Below are 18,893 nucleotides of genomic sequence, written 5' to 3' on the forward strand. Positions count from 1 at the left end.
TCCATTTTATTTGTTGCATATAAATGTACAATCCTAAATAGATCTCTTCACCCTCTTATTCTGCATACCCGACCCTCCTGGATGGAGATCTTGATGATTTCCGGCTTTGAAGTTCAGACTCACAGTCATATAACAATTTGAGTAAGATCAACTCTACTTTTCTTGGCTTTTGGAGAAGGTGATAAATTCCAAAGGTAATAAATTAAAACAATCTTCATTATCAGAGTGAGAAATATTTAACAGACACTTTAAATTATTCGTCGCATTTAGTCATGCCCAGTGCCATCAGTAACTAGCTATGTGACCTTGGGCATTTCACCAGGAATCTATAAATTTTGGTTTTGTCCTTGATAAAGAAGGGAGCGCCTTGGGTTTTTCTGATGGTTGTTCCAGTTCAAATATGTTATTCTTCTGTGTTCTACCACTTGGGGACTCTTCAGTCATGAGGAGCAGTGGGTTTGGGGGCTTCTTTGTGTTTTCATTCTCTAATATGAACCCTCAGGAGAACCAAGCAGCTAACTTCTACAATACTGAAGTGACAGTCTCTGTCCCATAGATATTGCCTTTAATAACTCAGCTTGCATGTTGTGGCCAGAAACAGTATGGCCACAGCTCTTAACCTGTTCTTTGTCCTGGATTACTTCCTGCCTTGTGGTGGTGTCACATCTGCTCATCCACGAATGGGTGGGTGTTAGAATGTATTGTTTCCCCTTTCTGCGTGCCCCCAAATGCATTCAGTAGATCTACTTTCAAAATAAGTAAAAGTAACAATGAACAAATATTATCCCTGTTACAAAACAGACTAACTTTGTGGACAGTGATAAATCACAGTGACAGGTGACAGCTATCCTGGGAAAAGCAAGGGCAAATGAAGGTCTTTAAAGAAGACACTGGATGAATCAGGAGACGGTCTGGTCATTGGGTTTAAATACTAATATCTAATACCCAAGGGATGTCCAAAAAAGAACAGGCTTCTTTCCCCAGACTGCACAAAACTAGTCAACGGAGAGCTGTTCTTTAGGCAGTGGCGAGGTCTTCATAGCGCCCTCTAACGCTGCTGCGAGGTGGTGCCATTTCCACTCTCCAGCGTGGATATCATTCACCCTTCGGAAGTACTCATTAAAAACGAGATGCCTGTCAGAATGTGGTTCAGCTTAAAGCAGTCTTGGAAACGACAGTTTCCTCCCAATAGGCCAACAGCAAGATTTCTTTTTTTTTTATTTTGTTATCATTACAAAATGATTTCTTGTACGATTACGTTTTATAGATCAGCCAGCAAAACATCGTGGGGAATGTCAGTTAGGTTCTGGAGGTGTTGGCAGTCATCCATTATGGATTTTTTTGATTCTTATGGATTACTTTCTGTCAAGCACAGTGACACATCTCAAGTGTCTTTTTGAACACCGTTTTCCTAGAAAATGCAAATTATTGAATTTATTTAGGGGCTATCACGTTCCACCTAATCGTGAACTGTACTCATCTTTAAAAGAGACATACAACTTCAAGTCAGTGGTACCAGTAGATAATGGACTGTGTTAGAGTTGAAATATACACCCAGTATATTTCAAAACATTTCAGAAGCCCCACTTCTGATGCAAACTCCAGACACAGAAGCATGAGCAGCTGTTCCTTGTCCATAATTTAGAGAAACTGTGATGGTATAAAATCTTTACCAGATAAACCATTGGTTATTTATATTGGACTGCAACAACACATCCTAGTTTAACTGCAAGTGCCACAAACCCTAAAATAGTAATACATTTTATTTTAATATAATCGATAGCCATATTTTATAGCTCAAGTTGTTTGTTTCTAGAAGGCATATAGCACTGCGTGCCTTTTAAAAAGCAGTTTAGCACACAGAAATTATTTAGTAATTAAGCATGCGTTTAAGGTAGTCTTGTGGTTATATGTGAATGAGTGGCCGAACATGATACATTTATGCTCCTTGCCATGTTTTTGGCATGTTGCCTTTAATTTAGGTGGAACAGTCTCTAGAAGGTTTGCTTTTACTTTTTAACAGTTGGTATGCTGATGCATAGAAAATTCTCGTTATTATGGGATGTTCAGTCATTGTTTTCAGGCGTGACCAAAACATTTGATTAAGAGTGTGATAGTTACTTGAACTGATTTTTAAAAGTGGTTTCACAGAGTTATTAAGTGGAGCAGAAAATCCAAGAAAATTTTATAATATGAATTCATTTCAGTAAAATAATATTAGCTATGAGTTAAATAAATAATAATCTATGTACTTGGAAATAATTTTTGCCACTTAGTTGAACAAAAATAATTGGAACAAAAGGTAGAATGATAAAGTGATTTCATGTCAAATAAGTGATGTTGGTTTAGTAAATGCTGCTTGACTACTTCTCACTCTCCCCTCTTTTTTTCCTTTTTCCTTCAATCCATTTAAAATTTCCTTTGCTAGGTTTTATTTTATATTCTTTTAAGGCGTGTTATGCTGATCACAAGTATTACTTGTGATATTTATATATTTTTACTCTGAAAAAAAATCAAATGTTCTACATTAAAAAAAAAAATATTTTAGCAGACCGAAGGAACACATTTTCATTCTTAGATTAAAAAAAAAAAAAAATTGGGAGGTTAATTGTTAGTTCATTAGCCATCGCCACAACTCTTTCAAACATCTGTGGTTGGCCCCATTCAGTTCTTAGATATAACCTATTCCTGTTGCTTTCCTCCTCAAAGTTATGATGCTACACATTTGTAACTGTCCAGAAGTTGACACATCCATAGAAGTTACCTAAACTGCACACCATACATCATTTCTCTGCACTGTCTTTCTTGATGAGCTAGTAATGGTGAACAGATCAGCTCTCCAGACCTCCAGAAGGTCACTCTCCTAAGCTTGCCCACAGAAGACAAGATGACACACAACACGGCTTGGGTGCAGAGGTCGCTTGTTTCTGTTGTGACCTGCCTCTTGTTGATGGCTGTCTTATGAAACGCAGAGAGGAAGCTGAAGAAAGGGAGAAGATAAACAATATGGAAGTCTAAGAAGGAAGGGTGCAGGACTTCGCTTTAGGGCACAGTTTTGCAAAGCGATGTTTAACCCATTGTGAAAAATCAATCGCGATTGTGCTACAGTTCATTTATAAGGAAAAATGTTATTGTGCTACCTTTATGTGTGTTAACATATGTGGGAAGATAGAAATTCTGCTTGGAGAAGTTACGCAACAGGAAATTAAGTTCAAGTTTTAGTTACTTCTGTTTGATGACCACAGATAACTGAATGTTTTTCAGAATGGTTCGGGGTCCTTCATTTCTTTCCTGATATCCCAACATGGGACAGGATGAGTTGGATTGAGCTGTCGTACTGGCCTTGACCTTAAAAACCAGATTTGATTGAAAGAGAAGGGAAAGGTTTGTGGAAGACCGATGAAGAAAAGAGACACCTGACCTGTAACCAGACGACTTTTCCCCTGCCATATTGGGTATATATCCCCAGTAAAGTCAGTAGCTACCAAAAATATTGATGAATATTCATTATGAAACACCCTGCCTCCTGTCGCAGGCATTCGCACGTCATTCCCCAGTTCTATAGGTGCACTTCACGAAGGGTGTTATAAAGACATTTGTCTGTCTCATAGAAGAGCATTCCATTCTCCAGTAACGTACACAGCCAGGCAAAGTCTCCTCGTACAGTCTTACAGACCTTCAAGAAAGGTGAAGGACATTTGGCTGGAGCGTGGCAAATACATCAAATACCATAGAGAACTACAGAGGAATCACTCTGAGTGACTTTGACTCATAAACACAGTAGAGTTACAAAGGAGTTTACAGAGTAACTTAGTACATGGTTAATGTTCCATCTTTAAAAAGTGAAGTTAATTATAATGAAAACAAACATTTCATAAATATTTTCTGAATGCCAATTATGTGTCCGCTTCTGTTCTAGATACTATGATATGAAAATATAGTAGACATCCCTGTTCACCAAGATTTACTTTACTGCCAGCTGCTTTTAAAACCCTTGATTTAAACAGGGAAGTACGGAGTTCTAGGAATCTTTCCTTCACAAATATTATCTCAATGACTGTAAGGTAATCCATGGCATGCTCTGAACTAACTCGTTTTATATAGTCTAGCTGGTTTGATAAAGCCATCATCTTGTTGTGTGGCAGACAGTTTTCAAGAAGCAAGAAGAGTAATTTAAGCATCTCATGTTAAAATTCATGATAAATTTTGTAAATATGCCAAATGCATCCTTTACACTCCTATGGCTTTTTAAAATCTCTCTACCTTTTATCTTTATTAACAATATGCACTTTTTCATAGCTTAAAAACCAATAAAATCAATTTTACATAATTGTCAAAGGCAGAAAAGTCCTGGAAAAAACAGACTTTGTGAGGTAATTTAATTCAGCTCCTCTTTTGCAAATGCAAAAAATTAAATCCCAGAGAGATCCGGGGTCACACAGAAGATGGTGGCGGTTTTAGGACAACGATCCCAGTGGTCCTGGTCCCTGTTCAGATTCTCTTTCTTTTCTTTCTTATCAATAAACATCCCAAGAGAGCTGAAATAGATTTATCCAATTCTGATACCAGTCTTTGACTTATAAAAATTACAGAAGACATGCCTTTAGGAAAGAAAGTATTATATTCTCTCTCTCTCTCTCTCTCTCTCTCTCTCTCCTCTCTGTTCTTTGACTCCAATTCTCTCTCTCTCTCTCTCTCTCTCTCTCTCTCTCTCTTTAAGGATTTTGGTGCAATTGTATCCATCTTAGTTTTTTGGTTCATGATCCATATAGCTCTCTGGCACTGACTGGAACTATCAAGAATCTTTTCATTTAGTGTAAGAGTTGTCTAAAACATTTTACTATAGGAACATCGAAATGAAAACTACTATCACTTCACACACAAAGTATGTTAACATAAATAGTATCAAACTAAATTAAAAAATCATAATAATCATCCCAACAGCTATTTGTTTTTTATTGCTTTTAGTTGGGCTGAGCACTATCCTTCGCTTTTCATGTTTTGCTTATTTAATCCTATGAAGTAGACGCAATTACTCTCATTTTATAAGTGAGAGGCTTGAGGCTTTCTCTCTGCTTTCTCTCTTTGCCCTCTTGGAATTTGAATGACCTGTCCAAGGTCGCATAGCAAAGACATGACCGACTCAGAACTTGAGCCTTTCTCTGACGCCCAGTCTTTACCAGTGAGTACTTAGAACTCCCTAAATTTGAGATTCCAAAAGTTCATTTGCTACCTAGTTTTTAAGACGTCAGATACATTTTCACACTGAGACAAATTCACTCAATCTAGAAAGTAGCCTAAAATAATGTCGCCATATCCCATTTTTTTTTTTTTTTTAAATTGAGCCTTAGGTTGAAAGTATTTATGTCCTTGTTTTTCTGAGAACATTCATTCTCTCTTGAGAAAGGAGAGAGGTGATACTGGAAATGTGTTTTGGCCTCAGGTTTCACATGCTAGTCTCAGTCCTGTCACTAAAACTCTAACCCAGGTCCCCAGAAACCTGGTTTGTCTCTAGCATCACCATGCTTCTTGGCGTGCTGACAGCTGTTCCTACCTAAGGCCACTCACCACGAGTACCTGGCTGTGATTTCTGGCTCATCACAGACAATCCCATACACCAGTGCGCCATTGCCTGGTGTCAGCACCCTCTTACCTTCCGTCACTCCATTAAGTGGGTTAGTCCAGACCTCGCTGTGTGAACTTACAACCTCATTGAAGGGCCTCATTGATGTTGGAATATCAATACATGACCCTAAGTTTCTTCTGTTGATAATTCTGAGTCTGGAACAACTAGTTCTCCCTAGAGTGATTTTCCAATGGACCAAGTTCCTTTTTGCTCCTTAGATGGGAGACCTGGATTTTGGGAGAATGTATTCAGTGCACAGACTGCAGTTAGTATGCTCCAGTAATAGTTGGCCTGTTCTGGTGGTTCTCAGCATACATCAGGTAGCTGTACACTGGATTGTGCAATACCCTCTGGGATTTCAAAACACTATAGAGCTCTCTGTAACACAGATATGTTCATTTGAATAGAGCTCAAAGTTGATGCAACCTGTTCCTTCCAGTTGTGTGGGCTATTTTAACATATTTGATAAATTTCACCGTTTTTCTACTATATATGGCATTTTCCATAAGCAATTTGACTGTCAGAAATCATCTGAGTAACAGACATTCATGTTACCAAAGAGACAGGTAGAAAGATGGGAAAGCTTATATAGTGTATTTTCTGCCTTGATAGAGAGCTATCTTTTGGCTTTATGTTCTTAAAACTATTTTTCTCCTCTCCCTCAGAAAAAGCAAATGTTAATCCTTCACCTCAATTATTCTATTGTTGATTTATTTATAGGTAGTCAAATGAATTCATAAACCAAAGTGCAGCATAGTGATTTAAGTGAGCAGTTTGTCATAAATTCTCATTCCTCTGTGTTTTGGGTGTTTGGAAGTTTGTTTTATAACTGGTTTTTTATCTCTTACATATTCAGAATTCTGTAACTGAAATAATAATCTAGACATCAGAACGTTTTCCTTTTTCCGCGTTGCTGTTAAAGCACCTGCTGGCTGCATGCCAACAATGACGGAGCTTACAAATAGAGTTGAGTTTCCTCGGCCCTCTGATGGTCAGTGTGATCCAGTCCCTTAAGTGTTTACGGGAGAAGGCCCAGTATTCATGAGCCACGCTGGGAGATGCTCACTAGGTAACTGGAATCACAAAGAACTGCAGTGCGATAGCTTAACCCAGGTTGCTACACAGCATCCATGACAATAAGTCTGAAGGGTGGAAAATGGAAACGACTGAGCTTTTCAGCTGATCACAATCAAATCAGAACACATCAAAACAGCTGGTGTGCTGTGACTCAGAATCAGTCAACCGGTGTTGAAGCACCTCATCCTTCCCTGTTTCTCTTTACAGTTTCACAGGAGAGATTGAAACCAGCATATGTCCTGTACGTTGGCTTCAAACCCTGCTTTGAGCTGCTTTGCTTTCCTAGTCTCACACCAATGAATGGAACTGTAATATAAAAAATAAAATAAAGGCTAGCATCAGAATGATTTTTTAACTGATGTTGCTCCATTTGTATTCAATAAACCATATGTTCAAATAGACTGCCCTACAAGAAACACGAGATTTTCAGGTTGTCTTATGTATGCGAATGATTCCGCATCAGCAGTGTTTATGCAACTGACAGATATGGCAACCGTTATTGAAAATTTCTGTCATTTTTATTTTAACGATTATACAAATAACTATCTTGGGACAATCAATGTGGAGTTCATCAATGGAAGTTAAAAGTTATGTGTTTTGGTTTCTGACACTAGTTTCCCCTCTCTGCTCCGACAGGCACCCCTCACACCATTCTTTGGCGAAGGCTGTCCCCCAGTGGTGACCTATTCCGATCGAAGACTCTACAAATTATCATCTCTGGACTCCCAGCTGACACCCTGCCGGAGGCAAGAGCTGCTAAGCCAACTGGAACTGTGCCTTTTCTGTTGTCAAGGTTTTTTTCTTACACAGGGAAAAGAAAGAAAAAAAAAAAAAAGATGAAGTTGGGCAAAGCGGAGCTCTGCCATTTGCTGCAGCTAATCGCTCTTTTCCTGTGCTTTTCTGGGATGAGTCAAGCGGAACTCTCAAGGTCCAGATCAAAGCCCTACTTCCCATCAGGGAGGCCCCGGACCAAGCGCAGCTGGGTGTGGAACCAGTTCTTTGTGCTGGAGGAGTACATGGGTTCAGACCCTCTCTATGTAGGAAAGGTAGGGCACATGGCCTTTTGAGGTCGCGAACGATTCTTGTGAATGCCTGTGGTTGGATGGAGAGCTGCTGATTTTTTGCTTTGGGAATGGAAAACAGGAAACCATCACTCCTATGAAATGGTTTCTGACGTTTTTGGTGTTGGTCGGCCACCCTGAAATGGTAATACGAGCATTGTTTCTACGGCGAAGCCATAGCTTAGGGAGTGGTGCTTTATTTCTAGAAACCGAGGATTCTACCGATGCCCGCTGTACCGCGGTTGCGGCTCCCTAGTAAAACCATTTCCAAGATTAGAGCAAGAATATCCACTAAGAAATGAAGAGTGGCGGGTTCTTATAATCAGGTGACTTTTTAGCTTCTTTTGGAGAGGTACGATGTAAACAGTGCCCCATACTAACTTTATAAGCTTATATATCCTTCCCTGACTCTTGCAGTTTAAAAAGTGAAAAATGAAATTATTGAGCCTGTCATCTCTGAATTATGAGCAAGCCAAACCTACTTTTCCTAGCGATGGTCTTATTTTGATGGACGGTGTTTTCATTTGCTTTTAAAAATTTCCTTTTGGTTAAAAACGAATTTAAGCAGAAGTCAGTTAGAAGTGATAGTAGACCAGTGGTGAGCGGTTCGTGGTCTGCTTTGGTGGCTGAGTGAAGCCGAATTGAGCTCCCCGCTACCCCCCCCCGCCACCGCCCACAGCTTCTTTTTGTCTGAATATTTGGGGAGGAAATTTCTTTTGAGTGCATTCAGGATGCGTGGCGTTTCCCCTGATATCCTCGTGTCGTAGCTCCGTATTTTCATAATTTTATGAATTATATTTTCATAATCTTAAAGATTTCCTGAACTTCTCAGTTTGGTGATGAGCACTGGTGAATGCTTCTAAAGAGAGTGCGTTGACGAGAAATCTATACTTCTGCATGTTACTTTTCGCTTTGTCAGTTTTATGTGTCTGTTCCCGATGAATTTATCCGCGAGTGACTTTTCAATTGTGAATGATTGACGAAGAATCTCTGCTGTTTATTTCATGCGTTATGTTTTCATTCGAACACCAGTAAGGGTTGATGAGTGTCTGCACGAATCAAGGTAATCTTTATTATATTTATTATTTTCATTTATCGCCTCTATAGTTTACAAATACCGACAGACATTTATTGTAAACAAAAGTGTTTGAATAAATTCAAGGTTTCTAGGGATGTGGAGTAGGCCTTTTTTTTTTAGACCAGTCAGCATTTTTCTGCACTATGAAAAGATAAGTACACAAGTGTTTGTGTGCATATGTATTTTTTCATAGCCATTTAACTTTTATAAATAGTACCATCATATACACAGCAAATGTACTGAATTTCTTTCTCAATTTCTCTTCTTTGTTTTCTTATAAACAAAGTGATAGCAGTGACCATTATGCAGTGTTGCTAACTAAGAATCTAGCTCTCAATTTTATTCTTTTTTAGTGAACGTTTAATACATTCATCAAACTTTTTTAAACGGACAGGTCTCTGATATTCAACTCATTCAGGAAGACTCAGTAGTCGTTAGGTGAAATCATGTTTTTCTCAGAATGTAAAATTTTCTGAAGACAACTGAAATATTCTCATTAATTTAGTTTTAAATGGAATTGCCTGAGTGAGGTTGACATTTTGAAATAAACGTGATTTAAAAATTTTAAAAAACCCTTTTAAATTTTACAGTCTTCACAATTCGGAATGTTTATATGCAACTACACCCTATAAGTCAATTTAAAATTATGCAAATACATATCCCTAAGAACGCTTAAATTCCAAAAGTACAGGAAACTGCTGAGCAGTGCTGTTACTATTTTCATAAGAGAAATTGTGTGGTACCTTGATTAGGTAACAAGAAATATTCCGTGCTTCCCTTTCAATTTATCAGAGACAATCACTTGGCTGATTTTATATGACAGGAAACAAGTCTGTGTTTTTGTCTTGCATTCTGGATATTGGGAGTTCAACACAGAAGCTCACAGTAAAATGTTCAAGAGGTAAATGCATTAAAAAAAAAACCCTTAAGTGACTAAAATACAGAAAAAAGTCAGTAAAATAATTTGAGATGGAGAGAGAATTTATAGACTAGAGAGACAAATGAAAGGCCTTAAAGGACCCGTCGTGTTTGCTTGGGAAGAGGTGGCAGAGAACCTGAGGCTTTAGATTGTATGTGGGAGATGACACAGTGACTCTTTCTAGGTTGATGGGCAGAGGTATGAGAAGGACTTTGACCTTGGTGCATTCATTTGGGTGTGTGAAATGCATATGTTTTCTTTTCCAAGTTGAGGGAGATAATGACCATGACCAGAAGCTTTTATAACAGAGATAACTAAAAATTAGAGATGAAGATGTGGAAAAATGAATAGGCAGGTCATCGTGGGAAGAAATAAGGAAGGTAATTGTCACTTTTCACAGACGTATATTTAACCTATACTAGTTAGATGGCCATGCTCCTACTCTTTCTGGCAAAATCTGGCTATTTAGGTAATTCGGAAAATACAAATGATGACCTTGATAAACCTGATGGCTTCATTTGATCACATAATGGGTAAGTCCAGTGTGTGTCAAATACACTTCAGTTTTATTGCTACTACTTTCTACTAGTTGTATAACTTTGGGCAAGTTGCTTCCTCAACTCTAAAATGGGAATAATGCTATCTACAATTCAAGACTCTTACTGGGAGTAAATGAGATCAAGATATTTGGAACGTACATTCAATTAATCTAGACATTATGATACTTATGTACTTTATGACATATTTTAAATCAACTGAGTTATGGATAATCTATTGTGTTATATCTCAAATGTTATGTTTGTGACCTTTCAGATGAAAGCAGGTGTTATTTTATAACTAAGTAGTATTTAAATTTAGTGCAGTGAATTAGAAGAATTGTCTGTGTTATATGTGCTTAGAAGTACATCATGTTTTTATACTCATAGTTGATTCGACTACGGCAAAAAGAGTCAATGGGTAAATGATGCAATCCTTAAACACGGGGATTTCAAATGTCAGAGAAATTGCATCTGTAAATCTTTTTAGACCTTCGAATTTGGAGACCATGGTAATGGCTGGTGGTTGACAAGATAAATGACTGCACAGTAAATAAAATTTGGTCATTAAGACATTGAGAATGATGATGTCATAAGATGACCCATGAATTTATTATTTTAGCCAATTCACTGGGTTTACTTAACATGGTAACTCAAGACCAAAGTAGAAGAGTCTGTGGAAGGGGGCTGGTAGTGCTTCTAGAACCGTCACCAAGAGATCACCAGGGCACAGGTTTTGGGCTGTGTGAGACTCTGACCTTTATCATTAGCATGCCACCATTTCCCCGTGAGATGAGTTGATAAACTACTGACTCTAAAGGTATAGACTTCAGAAAGGGGTCATTAGATCATACTCTGCTGGAGTTCTTTTTTTTTTTTTTTGAAGTATAATTGACATCTAACAGTGTATTAATTTCAGGCGTACAAAATAATGATTCAGTATTTGTGTATGTTGAGAAATGATCACCATGGGTCTGGTTAACATTCGTCATCACACATAGTTACAAAGACGTTTTTTTCTTGTGATGAGAACTACTCTCTCAGCAACTTTCAATAATACAATCCAGCATTATTAACTATAGTTAATAATGGAGTTCCGTTTCAGAGAATAATAGTTCGCCTTTCACTACGAGTATTTCTCAGTCGCCGGTTGTCTTGCCCTCATTTCGGGAGAATGAAGTGGAGAGTCCCTCCTTGTCTCCCTGTGACTTTGTATCAGCCCGAGCTGGCCGTCGACTGGCAGTTCCCAGCCATCTCACTGCAACACACTGTACTTTTCCAGTCTTTTCCTCACCTTGACATTTCTCACTTAACGTCCCTCAACAATCCGACAAAAAAAAAAAAAAAGAAAAAATTGTCTACAAAACGACCCAGCCTCTGTTCCACGTATTTAGTGTTTTCCATCTCTCCTCCCTGTAATGGGCTGCCAGCCGATTGCTGTGCTCCGGGCCATTACCATCTCGGAAATGTGTGCTCCGTGCCTCTTCCACAGTCTGCTTCTTTAGCTGTTGCCATCACTCTTGTCTTTTCTGCTACTCCCCTTCCTTCCCTTCTCATTCAGGGAGAATTTATTCCTATTATCCCAGTCAAAATCAAAGACATAGAAATTCAGCGTGAGATGCTCTCAGCTTTAAATCTCAGCTTGCTCAAGAGTGTTGGTGAGCATGTTAATTACACCTCAGCAGTATCTCTCACCACGAGGTTCTGTGTCTCCTGATAACTAAAGCCGGGTTCAGTGTCCCAGAAAAGAAATGTTCATCTTGAAAATCGGTCGAGTTAAAAAGAAAAAATCGAGCTAGGCATTAGATTCCTTAACTGGGCAGATTTATATTTAGATACACAAAAAGTAAAGAATGAATCCTAGATATTTATTACTTAAGGAAGAGCATAGTCATCATGGTGAAATGTACATTTTATAGATTTTGGAGGGGAAAAAAACGACAAAAGTGTCCTCTCAATATCTAAAGTTGCCTCCAGTCTTAGACGAGAGCAAATGCAGTGTGTTTTCCCTATGTCTGTGTAGAAAACCATTTTCATCATATCTTCATAACCAGAGAGAATTGTGAAAACCCTCGTTCTTGTTACCTTGCTGATAGACATGTGGGATTCCTGGTGGCTTCAAAGGGACTTTGGACAGGGATCAGCTCTGTGAGATGTAAATAAGTTCAGATTTTTAGAAATACGTTTGGGCAGTTATCCTTAGTTCCTGTAATACTCCAGTGTATCTATCATGTATTGAATACATTTTCTCTTCATAAAATTAACAATCGAATGTTTTTATTTCTTTTCAACCATAATGAATTAAAATATTTCTGATTTTGCCACTAAAATGCAGAAACTACCATTAATTCAGTTTAAGGTTGTTCATTTTCTCTTCCGAGTTGTCTTAGGTTAGAAATGAAGATTATTGCCAGAGACTTTATCAGTTGAGACTACATAGCTAAAAGTTGGAGGAGGGGGGCTTACGGTTATAAACCTAATTCTAGTGAAACTGGACAGTCTAGATTGGCTCTGAGTTTTCTGATTGTTTCTGCTGGTCAAAGTCATTTAAAAGTGCTGTCTTCTTCAATGCTTACTTGTATCTATACACACTTGTCACCCATTTGGTGATGGAAAAAGCAAACATTCTCTTTTAAAAAGTCTATACTAGTTATGTTTTTACATTGTATTCATGTTGAATTTTTAAGTGCAAAATAAGACATAAACTAAAATGACAATATGGAGCCTTTCTATAGTAGGTGCACTATAATTGTTTGACTAGCTTTATTCACAGTGCTCATTTGTACAGAGTCACAGGATATAACTCACCAAGGTAAATGACAGAATTAGATAAACAGCAGGACAATCATTGAACCTTTGCTGGTTCAAACATATATAAATAAATACTATATTGCGAGAAATTTCATTCTAATCTGCACGAAATCTGCATTATTTATATTGATTATCTATCATAGTGATTATGATCAGTAGAGAGAAACAGTAGTTCGTATAAATATGCTTAACATTGTACCCCAAAAGTTTCTCTTTTCATGCTGTTCAGCCTGTCTTTTCTGTTCCTTCTTCTACTTTCTTCTTCACATACTCATTAAGTGCCTACTCTGTGATGGGTATTGCACTAGTAGATAGGAGAGTTTAAAAAAATCAACTCTTCTTTTTAATAAAATTCACAGCCTGGTTGATCAGCCATGCAGGTGAGCAGATGGTCAGGGAAAGCAGTAAAGTCTGCAGCTCATCTACAGCCGTAGAGGTGGGTAAGACAGAGGGATGGATTCACGCATCCGTGAACAAGGACTTGCATGAGGATACATGGGATACCTCTGTGATTTTATAATCCTTTAATACAATCCTCACATCAAAGCAAAAAAAAAAAAATTATCTTCTGAGAAATAGGACAGAGCCTTCTAATACTCTGTTGCAGGAAGCTTGATATAGTAGAAAGATGAGTAAGTCGAAACCTAGGTTACACTCACAAGTTTCTCAGTACTTCGAAGAACGCTCCAAAACATAATAAATGTCTAACCTCTCCTAGGTACAATTTTAAAATGTTTTATTTTGAAAATCATTTCAGACTTTCGCATGGGTTGCAAAGTATTATTTCAGAGCTCAGCTTCTCCAAATGTTAATCCCACATGACTGCACCTAGTATTTAAGCCGAGAAATTAACATCGGCATAATACTGATTACCCATCAAGGCATCATATTCTAATTGTTCCAGCTGGTACAATAAAGTGGATTTTCTGGTAGGAGCCAGTCTCGAATCACGCCTGGCCCTTGTCTTGTCTCCTTTGTCTCTTCAGTCTGGGGCAATTTCTCAGTTCTTCTCATCGTCATTCTCGACCAGTGACGGGAGCACATCTCCCAGTCTGGGTTGGTGTCATGTGTCCTCTCAACTGTATACGTTTCCCATGATGTAGTTTTGGCAAGAGAACCATCGCAGTGATGTTGTGCCTTTCTCACAGGATCTCGTCAGGAGCTACAAGACCTTGATATGACTCATTCGTAGTGATGTTGACTTTGATGACTTGGCTATGGGGAGTCTGCCAGATTCCTTCACTGACAAAACATATCTGAAAGGTTTGAAATCTTGAAGAAGGTATAAAATTATCTAAGTTGTAATCACAAGTTGGGGTAAATACTGCTGCTGGTTTGAAAGGGATGCAGTCTAATGTGTTATATTTTAATATAGTCCCAAGAGAGTTGGAGTCTAAACAATGAATGGAATTATACTCAATGTTTGAAAAGATTTAGTAATTCCTCCTAATGATATTTTTTAGAGCCTATAACATTTATGTTTCATAGTCAACACTGATTAAATCTTCAGAAAAGCCTCGTGAGTTAGAAAGGGGGTGTTCTTATATTAGAGATGAGGTGACATATGCATTTGAAAGGAAAGTAAGCGGAGTCAAAGGACCATCATTAGAGCTAAAATTTAGAAGAATTAGAAAGCTAATCTGGATGTTTATATCAGTTCTGGAAAGTAAATTTCTGGAAAAAATGTTAAGATGTTTTACGACTATAAAAACATATTTTCCTGCAAAGCATCAGGTTTCGTTGCATTATTATCAAGCCCTTTCAATATATGTTTTTGAAACCTTTAGCTTTAAAATGACACGTATTCAAGAAAACTAGATACACTTACAGGGCTCTCAAATCATTACATATCACTTCCTAAAATTTAACAAATGTTGAAGCTGAATATACTTAGTATAATAAGCAGTGGTAATAATGGAAAGATTAAAATAGTATTTAGCTGAGACAGAGAAATATTAGAGATGAATCCTAAAACCGAAATTTCCAGGATAGAATGTGCAACAAGAACAAACGATTGAGAGTCTAGAAAGAAAATACTTAGGACTTTCATTCAGTTCTTTAAAAAAATCTCATCCTTGGAGAATTCTAGTTTTTTGGTATGTGAAATATAATACACTTAAGGAGTTTGAACTGATGCAAGTACACTTTCAAATAAGTAAGAAGACCATTAGCCCATCCCAGAAGATGTATTAAAAAATAAAGGACCATTTATAACTAGTTGGCCCTCCCTGCCATATTCCAGTGAACTGGTGCGGACCCGTGGAGGTTGGCCTGGTTTGAGATATGCTCAAAAGTCAGCCCAGCTTCCTTTGGCACCTTGTAGCTTAACACTTCAGTCTAAGGGAGGGTCTGAACACTTTCCGGTAAATGACACTAGAGAAAAGAAATTGCCAGGAAAATACTCATGTTGAATTCAGCTGGCATTAGGTCTTCTCAGACCCCAAACCGGGCAATTATCTTCTGTTCTGTCCCACACAACAACAACAAAAAAAGAGAGCCCAAAATATATGGGGGAGAGAAGCAAGACAATATGGGGAAGCCAGCTACACTTCTGGTTAAGCTAGAATCCTTGTCTTCTGTAAGAGAAATGCAGAAGAAGAGTAATTTCCCAAGATGGGGCTGTGTGGCAGGAGCAGTAATCACAGGAACCAGAACGGCCGCATCATTCCGGCAAGTTCTGTGTGTAAACAGTGCACAGTTATCTGATAAGAACGCTTCCCTTCGAATGTTTACTTCTTAAACGCTGACATGTTTTAAGGTATTTAACTGAAAACACACAATCAAGAGTTGGACAACACATACATAATGCTCCGCAGATGTGCGTTTGAAAGATCTGTGATGATCACTAGCGAAATTAGTCAAGCCATCCTTAAATCCTTAAATTAGATTTTTCTGATTTGTGAGTCATTTAAGTGTCCGCAGTGGAGCAGAGTGTGTGTGGAGAGTACAGGATTACATATTCTGCACTTGGTTCTTTGAAATGAAGACGTCAAAGTCGGCATTTTTTCCCCCATAATATATATGAGAAACTCGGCACTCTATCTCATATTCACTCTCTCTCTTTCACTCAGTTTATATAATTTTCTCAACTGAATCATAACAGAGCTGAATTTAGGTGGCTAATTTTGCTTATTCAGGAGAAATAGGTACTGGTAAGTTCTAGTCATTGGGGTTCAGTGTAATCGCATTTAAGAAGAATGAAGCAATCAACAGTTAAAAAATGATTACTAATGGAATAGATGGCTGTAGCACATAGGGAGAGATTAATTGTAATTTTAAAATCATACGTGGAGTGAATAAAGAAATACGGAGCCATGTGTAAAATAAAAGTAACTTAAATCGTAGAGCAGATACACAACCTTGGAAAAGTGCCTTTTATAGAGATTGGTATCAAATGATGGGATAGGATAAAGCTTGATGTGGAAATTAGGAATACAAGCTTTATTACAAAAGATAAGCTGTCTTTTTGGTCGATGGTGGTAACTAACACCTGCAGTTAGGCTCCTACCTATGACACAACAGCTGTGTTCGGTGAGTGTGGGAGCGCAGTTGTGTGTAATGATCTGAAAGGAAACTGTTTTTCCCATCGATTAGATCATTTGTTGGAGAAGTGAGGACCACTGGTGGTGGAAAAGACCTACAAATGAGTGAGGATTCAGGGTCGAGGTCAGAGGAGGAAGCGCATTCTGTTTCAGATCCAGTGAAGAGTTCACAGTGGAATTTATGATTTAAAAAAATCCCTAATAGTCAAATGATTAATATCTTGTTATATATGTATTGTTTTCTGATTGCTGCTTTCTTCACACGGTCCGTAGCTTCTGATTTATGTTTAAGTTTGATTTCAAACTCTGAGCAAACCGATAAAATCTAGTTTTTCACAGCACTTCATTTTTGACTTTCTACCCAGAGCTGCATGATGTGTGGGAGAAATGGAAATGTAAGCAAGGAGGCGTCGAAACTATTTCAGAGGCTTCCGCAGTCATGGCAATAACTCTTTTTATTATTTTTCCAAACAATGAGCGTTGTTGGAATTTAGCAAAAAAAAAAAAAAAAAATTACGTACTTTTGCTTGTGAGATACACTATCGCATATAATGATTTTTTTTTTCAAATTACATAGGTCCTCAATACTGAAATCTAAATATTAATGTCAGCTGTTTTCATCAGAAAGAAAAATAATCTCTTCTCATTTTTTAAATATTCGAGCTGCTCAGGGCTTTGAAGCTCACCCGCTCTCGTCTCTTTCTGAATTCAGGAATCTTTGTTCGGTGTCCCTGACGGTGATCAGGTGGCCTCAGGTGTGTTCGTCAGGGCAGGGCTCGTGCTGGAAACTCACGTATCAGCATCACAGGAGCTGGACTTCAGAACTGGCTCCTCCGCTCACCAGCGGCGTGACTTTGAGCAAATAGCGCATTAACTCATTTTCTTAGGAAATCGTAACAGCAATAACGACCTCACGGGGCTGCTGTAAGCTCGCAAAGGAAAAGGGAGGCATGAGGCGAAGTGTCAAGGGAGAGAGTGAGCTGCGTGAGGACAGGGCCGCTGGCCGTCCAAGCCTGGCACCTGTGGACGTCGCCAGCGAGTGCTCATCGGATGCGTGGGGACCTTGCGAAATGGGGAGGCGCAGTGACTGCTGTTGGGAGAAGACAGTGAATTCTAGGTCAACTCTGAATTTTGTGAATTCAAATGACTTTGAGCTGTTAAAATATTCGAAGGCGGCCCTTTCGCACTCCCCCCACTTAAAACGAATGCTTGAGAGGGTTAAGCAACTCTTCATCTCGAGCATTTTGCTTACGTCATGTCCAGAACTGTCCTTAGACGAAGCTGAGCTTATTTTTCAGTGTCCCGAAGGGCGACAATCGGGATGAAACTTTAATAATTTATAACTGATCTAGTTAATTAAAAAAAAATAATCAAGATGTTTATTTCTCTTGGTATGAATTCTGTCATTAACACAAACCATGATCGTATTAATTTATTATGTTAGTGTTGTTACTAGCATTACTGTTATCATCTGGAGGGAAACAATGTGAGGAAAAATCAAGATCTGAGACTTAATATACACGATCATAAAATAACGAGTGACTATGCTAAAAGAAAGCTATAATATTGAATATTAACTAGGAAAACCAAAATCGATCTCTTTAAATATTGTTTTCCTCGGAAAAATGTTAAATTAGGAGCCTCACATCTCTTCTGCCGTAGCAACCTCTGCAGACTTCTTGAGCTGGCTGCTGTTTGCTTTACTGACCCTTCCCGCCAAGATAAAATGGCCTTTTTCGTAAGTCGTAGGCTCTGTCCTCCAGGCAGAAAGACAGCCCGCTGCGTTGTTGACACATTGCCCAGCTGTGGGCCAAGGACACTGCATTATCCACGTTATTGAATCCGATGCGTCTGAGTGGGCACTGTGTCCTTGGGGCTGCCTTTCGGAGTGTCCGAAGCCACTGCCATTTCTTAGACTATCTCCTGGACACAGTCTAATCTCCTGGGAAGATGTGGGACCCCAGAGGCAGAGAGGCCTGGATTTGAATGGTGGTTTTCCCAGCCCGGTGACCTGGGCCACGGACTTTACCATCCTTGGAATCCCTTTGACGGTCCTGGCTCTGTTTTAAAATCTACCATAAACCCAGCAGAAGGAAATAAAGAGAAAAGAGGTGGGTGGAAGGGGTCAGATTATTTTGGAGCTATCTGGAATGTTCGATGCAAGAGAAGCAGGAAGACTTCAGTTTGTTTTCTGATGAGAAACATGTAGAATGTAAAAGGAAATGGGATATGACCCCACAAGT

At 38.6% G+C, this 18,893-nt stretch overlaps 1 protein-coding gene across 1 annotated transcript in view; it reads left to right on the forward strand.

The window, feature by feature from the left end:
* The first annotated feature begins 7,350 nt into the window (after positions 1-7,350).
* The window catches only part of CDH7 (cadherin 7), a 109,381-nt gene continuing 97,838 nt past the window's right edge, over positions 7,351-18,893 (forward strand). Inside the window, exon 1 of the mRNA XM_025048078.1 lies at positions 7,351-7,749. Within this exon, the coding sequence (XP_024903846.1) occupies positions 7,540-7,749 (210 nt within the window). The 5' untranslated portion in view covers positions 7,351-7,539. The remainder of the gene's footprint in view (positions 7,750-18,893) is intronic.

The sequence above is a fragment of the Pteropus alecto genome, unplaced genomic scaffold (genome assembly GCF_000325575.1).
Source record: "Pteropus alecto unplaced genomic scaffold, ASM32557v1 scaffold14, whole genome shotgun sequence".
Taxonomy (NCBI): domain Eukaryota; kingdom Metazoa; phylum Chordata; class Mammalia; order Chiroptera; family Pteropodidae; genus Pteropus; species Pteropus alecto.